The 20,460-nt window shown below is 30.9% G+C and overlaps 1 protein-coding gene across 2 annotated transcripts in view; it reads right to left on the minus strand.

Annotated features, from left to right (window-relative positions):
• The window catches only part of LOC131045284 (homeobox protein knotted-1-like 3), a 44,022-nt gene extending 28,011 nt beyond the window's left edge, over positions 1 to 16,011 (minus strand). Inside the window, exons 1-2 of one of the 2 annotated variants that reach the window (XM_057978844.2) lie at positions 15,985 to 16,011; positions 14,863 to 15,877 (exon numbers count right to left, since the gene is read on the minus strand). In XM_057978844.2, the coding sequence (XP_057834827.1) occupies positions 14,863 to 15,741 (879 nt within the window). In that variant the 5' untranslated portion in view covers positions 15,742 to 15,877; positions 15,985 to 16,011. Of the gene's footprint in view, positions 1 to 14,862; positions 15,958 to 15,984 lie in introns of those variants that run through there. The other variant, XM_057978843.2, reaches the window with a different exon arrangement.
• Positions 16,012 to 20,460: the final 4,449 nt, after the last annotated feature.

Genomic DNA, 20,460 nt, shown 5'->3' on the forward strand with positions numbered 1-20,460 from the left:
TTATTGTTTGGACAAACGACTCAATTTGAAGAAAATAGCAAATGATATACATCCAATCTTATCATAAGGATCAAGAGGTACTCCCTTCATTGAATCTTAACTAGGATTTAGGAATTGATCAAACTCTTTTATTTAATAATAATGATTTTGCTTCAAAGTGGAAGGGAGGTTCAAAATGAATACATTATACCTTAATTTAGGTTGTTGTCTATAAAGTGGTTAAAATAGCAATCTCCAATTTAAATAGTAGAATGAGACCAAGATTCAAAAGTGCCATCCATAATACATTATTTTGGATATTATATTATTTTATGGATTCCTTCATTGTTGTTACAATAAAAAAGAAAGTTTCAAGTATAACTTATAATTTGAGAAATGTCAACCAGGAAGCAACTAGAAAATGTACGTATAATTATAAAATATAAATGTATAATTCGTTATGTTTGTTTTATCATTTAAAAACATAGTTTAAAATTTTAAAATATTTATAATAATTAGTTAAAAATATATAATTTCATATATATTCTAGTTATAATCTTAATTTATGAATTCGGTTGTATGAACAATAATATTATTCAATTGAATAATTTACATATATTTTAATATAAATGATATTTTATTATTTGGACTAATAATATATAGTGTGAATGCTTGTACAATGAATATGATATATTTTATTGAGAGACTAATCATTTTCATCATTTCAATTTTTAACTTATATACGAATAATAAATAACAAATATCAATTAAAAATCGAATCTTATTTATATATATTCTTATAGAATTATATATTTCGACCTTATTATGAGTATACTTATATTCTTCCTGGAATAGTTTGTTTGTTATGCCCTGTTCAATTTTGTTTGTATATTCTCTTTAGTTCTCTGGTTCGTCTATAAATGTAAAAAATTCCTTGTTATTTTCGTAGAGCACGCGTCGGGGGATGTGACAAAATCCGTCGGTAGCTTTGCCCACCTACTGTCAAATTAAGAAATCAAATTCACAACTAACCAACTTAAAAAGGAGTGTCATTAGCCGACAACACTTTCTCAAATCTTATCTTCGTACATGTTTTTCTATGGCCCCAACATGCACGTGCTTTGCTTAGTTGTATGGTAGAGAGAGTTTAGCGCTTGAGTTAAACTTGTTTGGTTAAGCCAATAAAATGGTTGTTGCACTATGAGGACAAAATGCAAAAGAGGAAAAACAAAAAAAAAAAAAAAAACAAGAATGGCGCATATAAACTCGGTAAAACCTTATCTCCTAATATTTACAAATTAGTTATGAAGTTTAATCATGGCGCATGATGAATGTAATGGCATATCCTATACTTTCAAACGTTGATGATAAAGCTCTTTTATATAAATCGACGGTTGGTTAAAGAGTGATTATAAAGTAATCAAGTGCACCACTTGGTAATGCAGTCTGGCATGGTTGGTGGGGCTACCTAGTGCTTTGCTAGAGACGATCAATTGGGCGTGTTTATTAGTTGGTTTTACCACAATGCTTAACAAACAATTTTGTATATATATAATTGTTACACCATATTATTTTGAAATATTTTAAAACAATTGAAATCTTCTCAGCTAACAATATATATTATACTATAATATATTGTTTTAAAAAATATATTTTTATATAAGTATTGAAAAAAAAATATCTAGCAATTAATACTTGATTCATTGTTTTTTATACAAGTAATAAAGAATATGTATTTAATTATAAATAAGAGTCCAAATATTAAAGTGTCTAAATAGTATAATGATAGAGATAGGTTTTTTCTCAAATAAAATACTCTGGGTATTATAAGAGCATCTATTTATCAACTCAAAGTTTTGAATTAGAATTGTAAAGAGTAGACTAAGTATATGGTCTAATTTCTAGGTAGCCTACAATGCGAGGTGATTTGTGAAGAGTTGAATAAAGATTAGAATTCCAATTTACTTCCTTCGTTCCCTTAGCTAAAGCACCTCGATTATTTACAATAACACTTGAGTAATCCATAATGTCATCCATATATTTCTTGAGCTCTATTTTAGTCTACAAGATATTGTTAAAAAATATTGACAAGATTAGAAACCTAAACAAGAAAGTTAGATAATAAATGTGTTATTGCAACTCCAAGAAGTTTGATGTTATGAGAAAATAATGTTGAACATCTTTATTTCTAGATGAAAAAGGGATCATCTGACATGGTGAGAAGTATTAATCCGTAACAAAAAAATAATAGAGAAATGATTAGGAGCATTACAAAAATATTTAGAAACAAGAGTAGACTAAGCATATGGTCTAGTTTGGGTAGCCTTCTATTCATGGTGATTTGTGAAGAGTTTAATAAAGATCAAAATTTCTAGTTAAAATTTCTTAATTCTCTTAGCCAAATCACCTTGACTTTAATAGTAACATCTAGTTCATATGAAATGGCATCTATATGTTTCTTTGTTTCTTGAGCTCTATGTTAGCCCACATGGAATCAAAAAAAAATATTGACAAGATTGACAACCTAAAAAAGAAAGATAATAAATTTGTTATTGCAATTCTTAGATGTATGATGCCATTAGAAAATAATGTTGAGTATATTTATTTCCAGATGAAAAGGGATTATTTTTCAACATGATTCAAAGATGACATGACAACAAGTATTAACCCCTTATATGATAGATTTCCAAGTTAGTTTTATAAGGTAGCTAATAGGGAAAGGGGGATAAATTTCCATATAAATAGGGAATGGATATAAAACTAAAATATGTGTTTGGCAATTTTATTTTTTCGTAAACAAACAACACAAGGGACATGACTCAAAGATGATATGATGAGAAGTATTGACCCCTAAGAAGGCATATTTTAATAAGCATATAAAGACAAAGCCATATTTTATCCAACTTCCATTTTTGGGGGATCCACCATGATTGATGTACAAAAGAATTCAAAGTATTTTGATTTATTCATTGATAACTAAGATCAAAACTAACACAATAAAAAACTCAATTAATTAAGAGTATTAGATATTTATTTTGTCAAATTTTACAAGAACAATATGTTATCATCTATAAAATGGGTGTTTAATGTCGTAGCATTATCAAGTAGAAAAATATAATTGATTAGATTTTTAGCTCATGGTCATGTTGCAAGAGATACAATACCCAATAGCCTCCTCAATGAAATACAATACCCAATAGCCTCCTCAATGAAATATTGTAAAGGATTTCTCTAAGAACTACTAACAAATAGGTTCCTTAAAAAAGAGTGCAAATGACTTCTATAATACTTGGAATAAATTTGCACAATTGATTATTCATATTCTTAATTGCTTTTGTAAGCTTTTTCTTGCTTTTGTCCTAGAAATTAGAAGAAAAAAACTATCTTTGTATCCATTTTGTCTAATAAAGTATGGCTTTAATTTGATCCCCTTTGTCTTTGTCTACTTCCAATTTCTTTCAATTGTGTTAAAAAATTGCCATCTTCTTTTAGATGTCGCTATTGGTAGAGCTACAACCAACAAGTATTAACCTTTTCCAAATTGACTATAAATTTTGAAGCAAAATAATTTACTATTATATGGGATGAATCACGAGGATACCTCTACGGTAACAAAATAAAAGAAGAGTGAGCCCACTCTATCTTAGTGGTTAATTATATTTATTTGGAATCAAATTAATTAATTAATTTTATAAAATCATTAATAAAATAATATATTTTGTTTCAAATATTTATATTAAGTTTTTGAATAAGGGAAAACAGGTTTTGAAGGGACTCGAAACCCTGTACAAAGCAGGTTAGTAAGGGGGAACCTAAAACCCACATCTAAAGATATTCAAGAATAACCACTAAACGAAACAAAGCTAAGACAAGATGGAACAAAGCCAAGAAAGGGGATCGAAAAAGACTAACCCCTCCAAAAAGAAAAGTTGCCTGACAAAAAAAGCATATACATGGGAAATCTGCAGGCAGTCTGATATCCAAAAGGAGAAACAAACGAGCAGTAAAAAAGCAGTTGCCCAAAGGGATTTTAACAACAGCCCCCCCCCAACCCGGAGCAAACAACCAACATTAGGATTTCCCTTTGGATCCCTTCTTTTGGGAAACATTTAGAGAAGACTTTAAATTTAAAGAAAAAATTTGGTCCACAATTTATTATAATGGTGAAATTTGCACACCTATGTCATTTCTCATTTAGTTTGTGTCTACCTTTTTTTTGGCAAATTGCTACTAGTGGGTGTAACTCTCATTATATTAATAAAAATAAATTTACTAAAGGGCCTAGCCACAGAGAGAGAAAGCTAAGATTCTGATGCCCTCAATGACTTCTTGGCTTCTCTCAACTTGAGTAAGAGCTCGAGCAGATTCTCATTAAAATTCAAGAAGTAAGAATAGATTTCCATGTTATTTTTTAATAATCAATTGCATAGCATACAATGGCTTCTCTCAGTGTATTGCTTTGTAGTGCATCGGGTTGGAGCCAAGTATTGTACTTAAGTAAGGTTTTCATTGCCTAATATCACCATCATAGTTGTTTATCCTAATAGGATTCCCATCGAATACAATTTGAATTTAGATTTATTTTCGCTTTGCTCAATTCATGTTAGACTCTATCATATTTTTTGGACTCTTTGTATGTCCTTCCTTGGCAATGATATCTTGGAAAGAATCCCAAAATGGGCTATAATCGAAGGATATGCAAGAGATAAGTTGATTAATTCTATAATTTGAAAGGTAATTCACTACCACATTCTCCTCTCTATAAAGGTGCTTGATTATATAGTCACTAATCCCTTCTAGTAAAGAAAAAGTGTTGTTAATTGTCCACATTTTAGATTTCCATCTTGGTCTGTGATTAATTGATATTGCCTAGATTACATTTGCCAAGTCCCCCTCCATGTTAATGTGGTTCAGCTTTAATTCTTTATACTTCTTAAGCCCTTCAAAGATTGTTTCAAACTCCATGTCATTGTTTGTGCCATGGGGGAGCTTAATCAAGCCAACCCATATAAGCCTTCCAAAAAGAATTCTAATGATGTAACCGGCTTCTGAGGTACTAGAGTTGGCCTTGGATGCCCCATCTAAGTTTAGCTTTATTCGACCCACGAGAAAAAGTATCCATTTTTTCATAGTTTAGTCGCATTTGGATTTGATAAATCGCGTTTGGGGATGTCATGTGTTTCCATACTTTTAACATTTGGTCATCTCATGTCAAGTAATACTTGCATTTTTTGTTAAGAGTCTTTGTATTGTGATGTTCACATATTCCATCTTCAATATGATTCTATATTTGTCAAGTGTTGATTCGATTTCCTTAAAAAAATTGGCATTCCTTTCTTTCCACATCTGCCAAATAATCATTGCAGGAAGGGCCAACCAAAGACCAACCCACAAAGAACATTTGTACAGAATGGGAAAACTAGAAATAGTTTGTGTCCACCTTGCTAGAATATTTTTAATACAATTACATATCAACAAGTGGCATACTATTGTATTAAGTTTGACTCATGGTTGCATTCTTATCTATGTCTCATTTATTCATACTAATTACCATTCCTATATACTTTCTAACTATTTAACCTTATACAATCCCCATAAACACCTAATCTAATGCATTTGTCATTTATTGGTCATCTATGCACCCCTATCTACACATATTTCTATGCACTTACCTCATCCTCTAATTGATCATTTTTTCTACCTAGTTCATTTTTTATCATAGAACCTAGTGAACAATCTAGAGGAATGCAAAATTGAACCTTAGTTCAAGCTTTCAATTTTTTGAAATATAAATATATTTGACATAGGTAGTTATGAGAAGTTTGACAATTTGTATGTCCAATTTTCTAACAGTGACACATAATTGGCCAAATTTTCTTGGGACTACCCATGCTAAAATCCATAAGACCATCATAGAGAATTTTGCACATTAAAAAAGAAAAATGACACAATAACAGAACATGCAAAATTATTAAGACAAAATCAACCTCACATTACAAAATTATACAATCTAATAAAAAAGTTGTCAAGTCTTTAAAGCTTTAGTCTTACCAAAAATTCTTCCTAACTTGTCTAACCTTTAGTTGTATCATCCAAGCTACTTTAAAATGTTCATGTCCCAAAATTTTATAATAAATTCGCGTGGAGGTGATTGAGAAAAACTCAATCATATGAAATCATATCAATAGCTAATTATGACCTTTAATCACTTATGGATGAAGAGGAACCAAGGCCATTGACTAGGTCATATAACACAACATAATAAAATATAAAAAAATATTAAAAAAAGTTAAGATTAGAACATAGTAATGAGTGTGAGTGTTTGTTATGGTATCCTCCTTACAATTAAAATGGATAAGGAAGGGAGGAAGAATCACATGCCATCCCCCTTTTGAACAAGTTCTCAAACTCCAAAAGTAAAAATGAAGGACTAAAGGCTTGACATGAAAATAGTGCACAAGTTGGAGTATAATAGATGATGCTAAAGATGGTGAATCCGAAAAAGAATGTTCTAAGGCACCCACCGAAGGAAGAAGTCCCATGATAAGTTAAATATCTAAGACTAAATGACATTGGTATGAAAAAACCAAACGAGTGTTTCACAAAATATGTACAAGACATGCAAAAGAAGCAAATATCAAACACTTACCATAATAGATAAACCCTCATCAAAAGAGGAGTTAATAATACAAATAAATAAGCTACTAAAGTCAATAGAATTAAACACACTCGCTAAAATTGTGAAGTGCTTTAGTTATACATTATACAAAAAGTTTATAAGAGGAAAAGTGAAGCATAACATAAACTTTAGAGGTATTGTCAAAACTTGTACAACTTAACACAAAAAAGACCTCTAATGGCACAAAATATCACCATCAAAATACATAACGTTAAATTTTTTTTTTTTTCTTTCATCCTATATAAGAAAAATGGGCATATAACTTTAAAATGAGGCTATAGAGGCCTTACAACATTGAATAGATATATGCCATGATTGAAATTTGATGACACTAATAGAAAAATAAAATAAAAATGTGATGTATAAAAAATCCAAAATATGAGATTGTGTTCTTTTAAATATACCTAGAAGAACTTGCCAAAATAGAAACAAATTACATAGAAACTAAAAATATTATAATTTGGAAAGAGAAAAACTAACCATATAGTTACAAAGCTCTCAAAAAACAAGCGTAATAAAGAAAGTAATTAAATAGGTGTTGAAAAGAAATCACATAAAAACAAAGTTAAAAAAAGATGTCCACTTGAGATGAGTCAAAAAAAATGTTTGATGAGTGGGAATTTTATGAATCATAATAAGGAAAAATGTTAGTTCAACAAGTAGAAGAGATTGCTTTGTGGAAGGAACTAACCACCTATCGCATTAGACCCTAACCTCCTCATTATGACCTAATTAGCTTTTTTTTAATTTGGACCTAAGTTTCAAACCTATTGCCTTTCAGGGCCAATTATAGTAGAGAGTTCCCTATTTACCTAAGGCCAATTAAACCAATTTGTAATTTTCAAAGAATTAGGGAAGGCATTATGAAACAAGAGTCTAAACCTCATTTTTAAATGTTGGCTAGATGAGAAAATTCAAGCCAAGATGGATGGGGCTAGGTTGGGTTCCAACCTAGGTAGCATGATTAGAAAGCCACTTACAACAAAACTCAAGTTGAGCAAGTCACCTTCTTCCTTGGAATAATCAACTCAAGCTCTCTAGAAAGGATTTCATAGGATCCAAGGTACATTGATGTAATGATTGTGAACCCATGGAATCCAACAAAATCTAAGTAGGGATTTTAATAGGGTGAAATTTCAAAGTTGTATCACACTTTTATGAAGGAAACGACAAACCACTAATCTAATTTTTTTAACTTAAATCACTAGAAAGTGACATATATGTTTTGAATTCTGAAATGATAGAACGTAATGAGATGTAAAAATTTTAATGTATTTTATGTTTATAATTTTTAAAAAATAAAAATGATTTGAATGTAATTTTTTGTAAAATTGACACTATAATTTAGTTGTTAATAAATTTTTGAAAAAAAAAATTAAGTGGAATTCATTCTTTATATTGTGAATTTTATTTTTGTTCTTTCAAACCTTTTTTAATGCATAATTCTCTTTCTCCATTTTCATAAATAGTTTTTCTAAATAAATCTTAAAAATTTTGCACTAAAAATACAACTATTTCAGTGGAACATAACATTTTGTCTTAACTATTTATCCAAAATGAAAAAAATTATATCATCTTGACATTAAATCTCTTTTCAAGTGCATCGAATATTTATCTTTTTTTTTTTTATAAACTTTAGTATTTTTCCTTGACAAGGGAATCAACTTTATGTTTTGGTGTTAATGACTTTAAATAAATAAAATAGAAAAAATAAACAATAATTAAACTATTTAAAAATTTATATTCTCAAAAATTAAACTTATAGATGTACAAAAGGGTATTCTTATATATATTTTTAATTGTTATTTACATTATAAGTAGAAGTTATGTAAATACCAAAAAATTAACAATTTTATTTGTTAATAAGTTGAGCCCAATGTGATGCTACATATGTATTTAGTAATCATCTTCGGTTGGAAAAGTTGTGGCCCATGTCTAATTTAGCTAGAATAGATCTAGCTCTAGACCACATGTCTAAAAAAAAATTGGCTTTCAATTGAAAATGCTTCAATTTACTTATATTGATAAGTTGACCTCCAGCTACATAGTTTTGAACTTTTACTCTTTAATAGCTGCAAAGGGTGGGCCAACAAATCTTCGCGGGTTGGCCCACTCTTATGTCACTTAGCTATAATGATATAAAGGACATTGCATGTCATCTTGTCAATCACTGAGTCATTCATTTATGGCATTTGATTTCATTTATAGTGTTCTTTACTCTTGATCTATTTTCTCTTCAATGCTTGTGGATTATGTTCAATTATTTGGACTAATGAATATAATCTTGTAAAAGATTACTATTGAGGACTATGTTTCAAGGTTAAACTCATCTGTGAATAAAAGCAATAGGTGAAGATTGAAATAATAGAGTGCATGAGACCTTTCAAAATTTAAGTTGGCTATTGCATGAAAGTTTAGATGACTAGTAATATTTGTTCAAGGCAAAGCATATTCAACAAGAGACAATCTTGAAGGTTAGGCTCTAAATAAGGAGCTCACATAAAGGAATGCATGGGAGTGACCTAAACCAATCTATTAACTAGTATACAAATTCAAGATAAGTGTAATCATATTTTTTCATAGGGAAATTGATAATTAATGATATGAGATGGAGTTGAAGAGGGTAGCAAGGTAAGTCAAGATAGATCAAGGTGGAACCAATCAAATTTGATACACCTAAGTTATACTAAGTGCAAAGTAGAAGGTATTTAGGCCTTTGAGGTTTTTATAAAGATAATAAATGAAGGTCTTCCTATAGATCTGTACAAATGCAAAGATCATTGAGACTATTGAATAGGGCCTACTAGTTGGGAATCCATGCTAATAGTTGTTAGCCACAAAGGTAAACAAAAAATTATATGGGCCAACTAAGAGTGTGCCTATTTTAGTTGATGCCTTAACAAAACCTAATTTTTTGTCTTTTTGAAAAGAATTATAATTATAAAATGATATTAAATATTAAAAAGTAATAATAGATCCAAAGTAAATCTTAAAATTTATATTTTTAGTTAAATTATAATTCTATTGATTCAAAAACAAAAAAAAAGTTAAATATTTTAAACATAGTCGCATAAACAAAACACTTTAATGTTCCTAAACATGTGAATGCCCTTGTAGCAATTTCACTTCAACCTTATATCACGACACAAAGATAGAAGACTTAGGAGGAAAGCATAGAATTAAGTTCTAACAACATGAACAATCATTATTACTCCTCATCTAAGGCAAGGTAATATCTAGTCATATGTGTCCTACCATTCTTCCCATCAAATTCACTCTACTACAAGATTGTATTTTGCACGGTTCTAACCTATTACTTGCCACTAAATGAATCATACCTAATAGAATGAAAGAAAAATGTCACTATTGCCATCATGTACAAGCAACATCCAATGATGTTTTGGGGATCATACATAAAGAAAAATTAAACTCTCATCTCTTTTTCAATTCTTGTTATAGTGATACAACTCTTGGTGGATCATATCAAGGAGGTAATTGAACATGTGAGTTTTTTAATCATTTATTTAACTTATGAAAATATTATTTAACACATTGAATTTATAATAGAAGACCATATAAATCATCGCAAATACCCAAATACTTGAAATATTGTCATCAAGTTATTGAGATTTAGCTTGTTAGTTGTAAGTTCAAAGAAGTTATCCAAATTATTAACAAGAAATATCAAGTGACTTTCACTTGAATAGTATTAAAACTTAAGCTCAAGAAAAATTCAAAAGTCAAATGTTGAGTCATACTCCGAACTCCACAAAACTTGAAAAATTAAAAATATATAAAGATTCATAAAAAAAATCTTAATAGAAAATAAAATATTGTTATAAACCATAGCAAACAAATTTAGAGAGTAGCTAGGAAACAATTGACAAATTTGTTCTAATAAGGAAAAAATGAAATTTAAAAAAGTTTAAAATTTTATATTACAGAACTAGTTATTATTGCAAACTATTCATTAAAACTTGACAAAAATCAAGACATACTAAATAAAAATTCAATTGAAAAGCCACTTACAATCACTTTTATCTTACATATTCTACAAATTCCTAATAAGTTTGAGAACCATAATTGTTTGTAATAATCATATTATATAACATCTAATTATAATTAGAGCTTTTATTTTTTTGAAATAGTTAGTTAAATCTTTATGAATAGGATCATTGTAGATTTTGTACCTACAATAGTCTAAGATTTTTCATGATGTCATAATGTCATTTTGTCTATGATACTATTATAGTAGCCTTCTCATTTTTATAGTCATTGTAGCAATCTCAACTTTCTAGTCTATCGTTTATCTTTAGCTTTTTAAAATAATTTTTGTATATTGTAAACATAAAAAAATACATTTATAACAATTCTATTAATAACAATTGTGATATGAAAAATGGTTAGATAGTATTATATGCAAGAGAAAAGTTAAAAGAAATTAAAATATAAAAAATATGAAATATTGAATTTTTTATAGTTATTGATTCTCCAACATATTAAACAAAATACTTACATATTCTTGTATGCCTTTTTATCTTATAATTATTAATAATATAGACATAAGAGTATTTAAGTCATTAATTTAATATTTATATATGAATTAACCAAAAATTGAAATGTTTATATAAGTTTTATTATTCTTTTGTAATCATTAACACTATACAATAAAATCATTTTAATAATAACTATTCTTTATAATTTGCTATATATACATAGATATACATATGCTTATTTTTTATGAAATTATTATTTATTTGATTATTATTATAAATATATTAAAATCCTCCAAACAATTTTTATATAAATTCTTTATGAATTATAAAACACTTGTTATTGACTTCAATATTAAAAACAACAGATTATAAAACAATCCAAAAAGATCAAAATAGTCTTTGTAGAAATCTATATATCAAACCTCATTTCTTACATTCTAAATTTACCTTGAGATATGATAGCATGTTTACTTAACCTTATTATAGTAGACATATAGTGTTCAATAGAAACCGTGAAGTATAGGAGAGCGTAGGCTTCGAATTCAACGGTTTGAATATTACATTTAGCTTTTCGTAATTTACGGGGAAAACGTTAAGTGAGCCATAGCTATTTGTAGTTGTAAATTTAAAAACCGGCCTATAAAACACTACAGATGGATTTTAGAATTAGTATTTATTAAATTGGTATAGTTGTGAAGGTAAGGGATTCAAAATTGTTTTGAACATTCCACCAGTTGAATTGTACAGTTGATATTATTAATATTTAAAATAGGTTAGGCTTAAAATGATATTATAATTTAGCGTTACAGGTGGGCTAAGGAGAAAGTAGTAATTTAAAAAAAAAAGATACAGCACGATTTATTGACTGGTAACCAATTGTTGGCTGTTTTTCTCTTTGCCATTGTCATAGTCTGTGCAAACAACGATTGAGATCGTATGTCATTTATCTGGTTTTAAATGATTGGAATTGCGTTTCTGTGTTGTAGAAGAAGAATTATAACGAAGCTGACGAACTGGATAAATCAGATATAGAAGCGACTAAGTGTCTCAACGTAATGTTTCTTCCCCTTGATTTCAGTAATGGGAACATCTTTTGTATTCATTATCTTCCGCGTGGGAGAGGAAATTAATTGCTATAAAACGGCTCAAGGCATTTGAATATTCTTTGATATAAGGTGAGAAGTCAATGATGATTTTAAAGATTCTTCATAGAAAATGATTAGTTTTGAAAATCTTTGCTTATTTTAAGGAAAAATGCGGAGAATTGGGGAAGTATAATACAAATTCCATCTTTCGATCGTATAACTTGTTAAAAAGACGGTTTAGTCGTCCAAATTCATACAATATTAAAGCCTTGCGACCAAGGTTAGGCTACCCAAGATTATTTGGTTTAAAAAACAAAGAAAAAGATGATTATTTAGTAAAGCTTCAACAGCAGCTTATTTGGTTGCCAATTTATATGTTTATTCAGATAAACTGAATTGTGTTATTTCATCAAATATAGGCCACTAAGTTTTGATTATATGTTTGTCTAATTTTTGTTCAGCTAAGCAGTCCCTCCATAAGTTAAAAATAATTAACGAAGTTGCATTTTCGCCTTGATTTTGGTTACATTTTAAGCCCGTCTGTCTGTTCCGCTCTCAATAAACAAATACTCTCACCAGATTTTATGACGACAGAAAAAATGATGAACACAAGGAACCACAGAAAAGCACAAAAGCAGCCATAAACTTGTACGTGAGAATTTACGCCATAGCTCCTAAGAAGTTAGCCTTGACCTCATTTTTCATGAATAAATTAGGCATATTGCAGTGAAAAGGTTAAGATATTCTCTGTGGAAACTACCACTAAAGAATTTTAAGGACCGGACGTATCGTCGATACAAAAAAATAAATCTTAGCCTAAAAAGATAACATTTTTAAGAATTACGACGAATATTAGAGACCAGATCTTGGTTAAGGAGTTCAAAATCTCCAAGCAACCAGAAAAGAAAATGTAGCTTGAGCGCATTTAGGTCAAAATTGGAAATACTATTACACGGTTTCGATAAAAATATTTTCTTTAAACTTTCGTCTGTTGATGCGAATCAAGGAAGCGGTCGGAATACCCGTCGTTGCGCTCAAGAAATTTCTAGTCGCACAAATTTAATCAATCTATAATTTAACAAATCGGAGATGAAGAAACAATTGAATTCCAGAAATTTCTTCCATATTAAACTCTTTGGAAATTTGAAACACGGTAGGGTTTATAATTTTGGGGAAAATATAGTTAATCGTTGAACAACCAGATCAACAAATCAGAAGTAACTTTAAAAGAGATAAACCTTTTTCCTTCCAAACCAGATTTTCTGCGATAAAGTTCAGTTTAAGACATTTCACTACTCTTGAGGTCCTCTATCTTAAAATGGTGAAAAACCGCATTCGTGGATATTAGGCAAAGGAAACATATTTGACAGAAATTCGGAGGAAACTAAAGAAGCTGATTGTTCAAAAAAGCTTCCAACCTTCCTTAAAGAAGCTTACGATTATAAAAATAATTTACAACAGGATTTTATTAAATTCGTTGTAAAAAAAGATCTTATTCATTCATGAAATCAACCAAGCTATTCTCTATCATAGCAAATTTAAAGGCTTGATTAATAAGCGCTACAAAATTAAACGAGAGCGCGAGACAGGTTAACCAGGTTCGCGTATCAGATCAGCACGAATAAAACAATAAGAGCTTTAGTTTTTTGACCGTTTGTTAAGACTGTTGCTTTGGATATCTTCTGGATATATTTAGATGCTCAGATGTTTTCGGTCTACCAGCAGAAATTATCAACAGGTAAGGATTCCAAATAATTAAATATTCCGATGCTTTTTCAGTCCCTCTGTAGAACCCTTCATTAGGTAAATATTTCATACTTAAAGAAAAGACTGATTAATTTTTAAAACCTGTTGACGATTGCGATCGCACTACATCATGATAATGGATTCTCCGGCAAAAAAATATTGAAATTTGACAGCAAATTATTTTTATTTATTTGATAGAAGATATATTTATTTGATAGAAGAGCACCGAATGATGATGTTGACCGGTATAAACTTTAAAAATTGTTCACGAGCCTTTTTTAAGAGAACAATCCTTTAATGCTAGGTTGACAATCTTAGCTACTCTTACCTAGAAATTCATTGAATCACAGCCTCGTCCAACGAGATCCATTTATATACAGACTAGGAACACAAATTCTATTCAGTAATTGAAATGAATCACGCAATTCAGCGAAGATATTGTTTGTCCTTCAAAACCAGAATTTAAGAGCAGAAAGGCAGGAATTACTGATCAAGATGGGAAAATAGTAATTAAGTAGAAGATTTATAGCTTCCCTAGATGCATCGATGATCGATTTTCTCAGGCTTTAAAGGTAAGGACTAGCAAATAATTAATCTTCTTCTACTCTATTGATAATAAATTATCTGAGGCTTAAAGCTAAAGTCTTAGCCAATAATCATTTTTCTTTGGCGATTTACTCGGGGTGTAGCGTTATTCCAAATTATCAGATAAATTTTTTAAAAACACGATTTGAAGCATGATTGTTAAAAGTTAAAAAAAACGCAGAGAATTTTCTTCTAAGAGAGTGCAAATCAAAGCTAGATAAATGGAACAAATCAAAGCTAGGTAAATGGATCGATTTTCAGAGGCAATTAAGCAGGAAAGTCAGAAACTAACCATGAATTGATCGAGCTCCTTTTCGTCGGCAAGTAGGTTATTGTTGCTGGCGAGAAGCGAATACTTGGAGACGACATGCTGCGACTGCGCCAGCTGAGCGTCGATCCTGGGAAGCTGATCTACCGGCGTCGCTATGCGCAGGCAAGCCACATGAGCGGACAACAATTGCTCGTAAAGCGGATGCGAGAGAATGTCAGCCTTAAATTTAGCGTTCTGCCATAACCCGGCCGCATGATTATCATTACCGTCGTCCGCCTCCCTTTCTCCACCTCCACCGCCGCCGCCACTATCGACTTGAAGGTCGCCGCTGTTGGCCGTATCAGAGGAGTGAAGATCCACAAGTCCTCTGGCAGAGTGATTCTTCACGTCTCCGGAGCCGTGCGAAAGCGCCATCATGGATTCGCCAGGGGTGACCTCCTCTCCAAGAACCTCGGAGCCGCGCCTAAAGGCCCTGGGAAGCCATTGAGCGGGCACGGTGGCGGAATTGGAAGGCGCGCCTGTAAGGTTTAGAAAGCTGCACTGTACGCATCCACGAGAGCCAGGCTCACAGCATCCGCACCATTTCCTGCTTTCTTCTCTTCCTCCGCCTTCAGCGTACTGCTGGTTCTGCTGCCTCAAAATGGCGCTGCTCAGCCAAGTAGGTGCTCCAGCCTTTCCATCCCCTCCTCCTCCGCCTCCTCCTCCTCCTCCTCCGGCCAATTCTTTACCGCTTTGCACAAGGCTTCTCAGGTTCGGCACGCAGACGTCTCCCTTGTCGTCCTCTTTCTCCCGTTGCCGGAACAGAAACTGTTCATGGCTGCCTCGCTCCAAATGCTGCGGCGGCGGCTCTGAAGAATGCTGCGGCACGGACATCTTGTGAGAAAGGCTGTGGAATGCCATCAAATCCGTTTTACTAGAAACGGCACCTTCCTACGCCTAATCTATACACTAATTATAACACGCACCGCCTCTAGGTCTGGTACATCAAGCGCCGAATTCCTCAGCGCCGCAACTTCCCCTTTCCGCCTGCAAAAATCTTTGGAAAGGCATATCATGCCGTAAGCAAACATAAATAAAAGGACGAGAGCGGATTTATTGAGCAGAGAGAGAGAAGAAGGAAAACCGGCAATGTTGCCATTTTACCTTTGTTCCGCTTCCTCACTCACTGCCACTGGCGGGGCAGGGCGGGCGGGCGGGCAGGCGCAAACAAACCGCCTTAGGCCTCCTTTGGTAGTTTGTTTGTCTCTCTTCGGGACCACAATACACCCCAATTACCGCTCATGAATACGCTCCACCAACTCTCCTTTCACTTCACCAGCTAACTTAACCAAATAACTAAGCATCCCCCACAACAAACAAACTAACTAACTCTAACCCATCTCCACTATCCAATTCATTATTCTCGCTAAACCACAGCTAATTCCACTTCCCAAAACATCCTCCACTTTTAGTTATAGACATTGGCGAGGAAGTTGACGGTCTGGGGCCTGTTTCTCGATATTTTTTGACCTCATACAACACACTATTGTTTTTTTTAAGTATTTTATTTAAATTGACGGTCTGGCGCCTATTTGTCGATGTTTTAGAGGTGTTTTTTTTCGAAGTATACAATTCAAGACTCAACAACTGAAGTCAAATGCTTAATTTATTACTCGACATTAGATTTGATGGAATCTGTCAATTTTAAAATTTATGACGGGTTACTAATTCTATATCATGTCCCTCTTGAGGAAGTAATTACCTTTTCTTTTTCAGAGTAATTTCTGATTTTTACAAGGAATCTGTAAATATACAGTATATCAAAGAAAGGAGAATATCTTTCAATTCTTAACTCTTAATTGAAAAACTATTAGCATAACCTTAATAGATAATATAAAATCTTATATTTTTAAAACTAATTTATCTATGATTTTAAAAGTTTTAAAAGTTCAAATAATAATGGGATGAAATTAGCATAACCCTAATAGATAATATAAAATCTTATATTTAAAACTAATTTATCTATGATTTTAAAAGCTCAAATAATAATGGGATGAAATTATTGTAATTTTGACAATCGAAATGAAACATATTAATATAATTTTGACAGTCGACAGCAAAAGTTAGGTCATATGTGACAGCTAGACTATCTATTTCAGGGGGTAGAAGTTCGTGTTGAAGTCGATGCATATTTAATTTTTATACTTGGTTGCAGGCAGCGCAGCCACATCTTTATCTTTAGGTATAGTAAGTGCAGACAAAGCTTAGCTCGGGGTCTAGATATAGTTATAGTTAGAGAGGTTGAGTAGCTAGCGCAGACAAATCTCCGCCAGTCACGGGTGAGAAACGCCACGGGTCGCAAGGAGAAGGTATGGACCATCTGGAGGGCAGGAATTAGACTGTTTACAGAGACAGCACTTTTAACGAGCACGCCTTCTGGTGGGCAGGACACGTGGACAAGGAGCATCTTTGGAGAAGAGCCGGCAGCTGCGTTGTCCGGTTTGACTTGTCCAGGATCAGACACGGCACTGTCGGCGCAGCTCTTCCTTGTAATTTTGTCTGACATCCCGCCGGCGGCTAACTATTGACGGTGACAGGTCAGCTCTGGCGTGGCCGGCGCCATTATGGAGGCAATCGTTTCGTTCGTATGTATGTATTCATGAATTCAATCTGGGACCATTTCTCGTTTCGCACGCAGCACGGCTTCATCCTTTTTAGATGAAAATTAAATGCTCCCGTTTTCTTGTCCTTCCCGCGCAAATGGTCCCCTCCCTCCCGTTTGACGGGATCGGCGGAAAGCGAAACGGAACGGCTTCAGATTCGATGCCCTTTTTAATTCCCAGGGTTAACGGGTATTCCGCTCGACTGCGCGTTTTGGTTTTGTCGTTTTGCGGCCTTCAATTCTGCAATACGATTTAAATAAAATATACATATTGGATAATGTAACCATAAATTTGATATTCCAAAGTTTGGAACCTTTCGTCGTCAATCATACTCGGAATACTGAAAGCGATTGGGTAAAAGATTGTGGTAATAAAAATTTCCAGATAAATTATTAAAAAAATTACAACTAATACATTTTATAATTGCAAGAGATTTAAGCTTTCCACGCTTTCCACATTTCATAATAATATTATATAAATTGCACCCAACGACAAATTGTGGAAAAAGTTTTACATTTGTTCATTAAAGCTCTCACTAAGGTTATAAGATACGGAAGTTTTGGTAAATTAAACAAACTTATTAGTCTTCTCTCCTCCATCAAGATATTATTGTTTTTATTTGTTTTCTACTAAACTGTGATATAATCTTTTATTTTGTTTATTGATATTTTTATTTTAAAATTTGAATTTGTTCAAATTGAAAAAAAACGTTATTCATAATTAAAAAATTAAAATTATTTATAATATTATAAATTTTGTTAGGTAATAAATTGAAATAATATAAACAAAATTCAAAGTTTTTGGAGGTAAAGGGGAAAATAGCTTTCAACATGTGTTGTAATAACACTCACATTAAACAGATACATTGTTGTAAGGGTGTAATAGATGTTCTTGCTCTTCTACTTTCTTTTAATGGATGAATTGGCTATGAAAGAAAATTGACCAAACTTAGCTAGCTTAATTATTTCATCCTTATTTGTTCCTAGATCTCATTCGGTTGGTAATGTTAGCATATGGGCATTCACTCCCAATTTTTCTTTAGAATTATAGTATTGTCCTTTGCATTCTTGTTAATGGGTTCAAGTCCCTTCATATTGTCATTTTCTCTATGAACAATTTCTTAAAATTGTATCATGGCTCTAATCACCTTATTAAACTAGTAAAGGTCATTGTCATTGTATTATTGAGTAGATGGCTTTACAAGACCAAGTCAACTATTGTCCATATTTCAATTTCTAAAATTTAATTCTCACTTGAATTTTTTTTGAAACATTAATCGATTTGTAAACCTTAAACCCTAAAACCTAAAACCCTAGTTAATGGGTTCAAGTTTCTTTAGGTTGTCATTTTCTCTATGAATAATTTTTAAACTTGTATCATGGCTCTTATCACCTTATTAAACTAGTAAAATCCATTTTTATTATATTATTGAGTAGATGGCTTTACAAGACCAAGTCAACTATTGTCTATATTCAAAATTACTTAAACTTATTTGACTCATTTAAATTTTTATTGAAACAATAATTGTTGACTCACTTGATATCATAAAAAATTTGGAGTATTACTTACATCTTTCAAGGGTCTAATTTTCTCTAATAAAGACCAATGTTTCCTCTTTCTGAGAGCTCGCAATACACTTCTCAACACCCTTATAGTTATTAAAGAAAATTACTATTATTTTCAATAATAATTTATGTATTTTTTCTTTAGGATTCCTTCATTTTAAATTTTTATCTTCTAATTACCACTCAATGTCCTTGAAATAGTTTTAAAATAGCCTCTTTTTTGCAAATGAAAGATTGTTCTTTTAATTAAGTTGAAACCCTTAAATTAAATGCAGTGATGACTCACAACATCACCTTCCCAATACATTGTGATCATAACTATTAATTCTAAATATACATGGTCAAGCTTTCAATGTCATCTAATAAGATATTGGTCTACAACCAAATGAAACTCAAAAATATTATAGCTATATATATGATTATTGTTCAATCCACAATATCTATTCCTTATAGACTACAATAAATGATTATTTACTTTAACACCTCTTACTAAGAAAAAAATCCATTCATATTTCATTATACTTTATTATAAATGTCTTTATTGGCTCTCATGATAGACTATAAAATGTGGATTTTTTCTAAAATAATTTTATTTTAAAAACATAAATTTATATTTAAAAATTTATATAAAATAAAAAGAAATATTTCTACCATAATTCTTAGATGGTTATCAATAAATTTAATTACAATAATATATGTAAATGTCTAAGAATTTGAATATAAAAATATATATATATATATATATATATATTTAAAAAAATTATGATACCTTTTATCTTTTAAGATTAATATTTGAATAGTTTATAAAATGGCATAAAGAAAAACTACTTTCATAAATATAATTTTAAAAATTCTTTAATTCAAATTAATAATTATTAATGAATACTAACATATAAATCAAAGTATGATATCTTTATAGATTTTACAAATATTTAAGATTGATCTCATTTTAAAATTATATGTTTTTTTATTAATTTGAGACGAAAAAGAGTTGATCATTACTAAAAAAAAATTAACTCTTAAGAATATTAGAATATGTTTGTGTATTTATTAATATAAAAAACATTTATTTATATTTTAATAAATATCAAATTTCATATTAATTTACAACATTAACTTCATTTTTCTCACTTTTCTTTAAGATATCTTCCTCTTGCATTGTGAATATCAAACTAGGTCATATATTTGTCTTGATCCAAGTTAAAATGGTAGAATTATCTTTTCTTATATAATTATTATCTTAAAAGATCATGTATGAACTAAATCAAATATTATTGATTTCATCAAATAATTAGATATTATGATCTTTTGAAGTATTGATTGTATAAAAACAATAATGATATAATTTTGTATCAAAATTGTACAAGATAATTCATTTTTAGGTAGTGCATACATATGTAGATATTTGTTCA

Source organism: Cryptomeria japonica, chromosome 9 (assembly GCF_030272615.1).
Source record: "Cryptomeria japonica chromosome 9, Sugi_1.0, whole genome shotgun sequence".
Taxonomy (NCBI): Eukaryota; Viridiplantae; Streptophyta; class Pinopsida; order Cupressales; family Cupressaceae; genus Cryptomeria; species Cryptomeria japonica.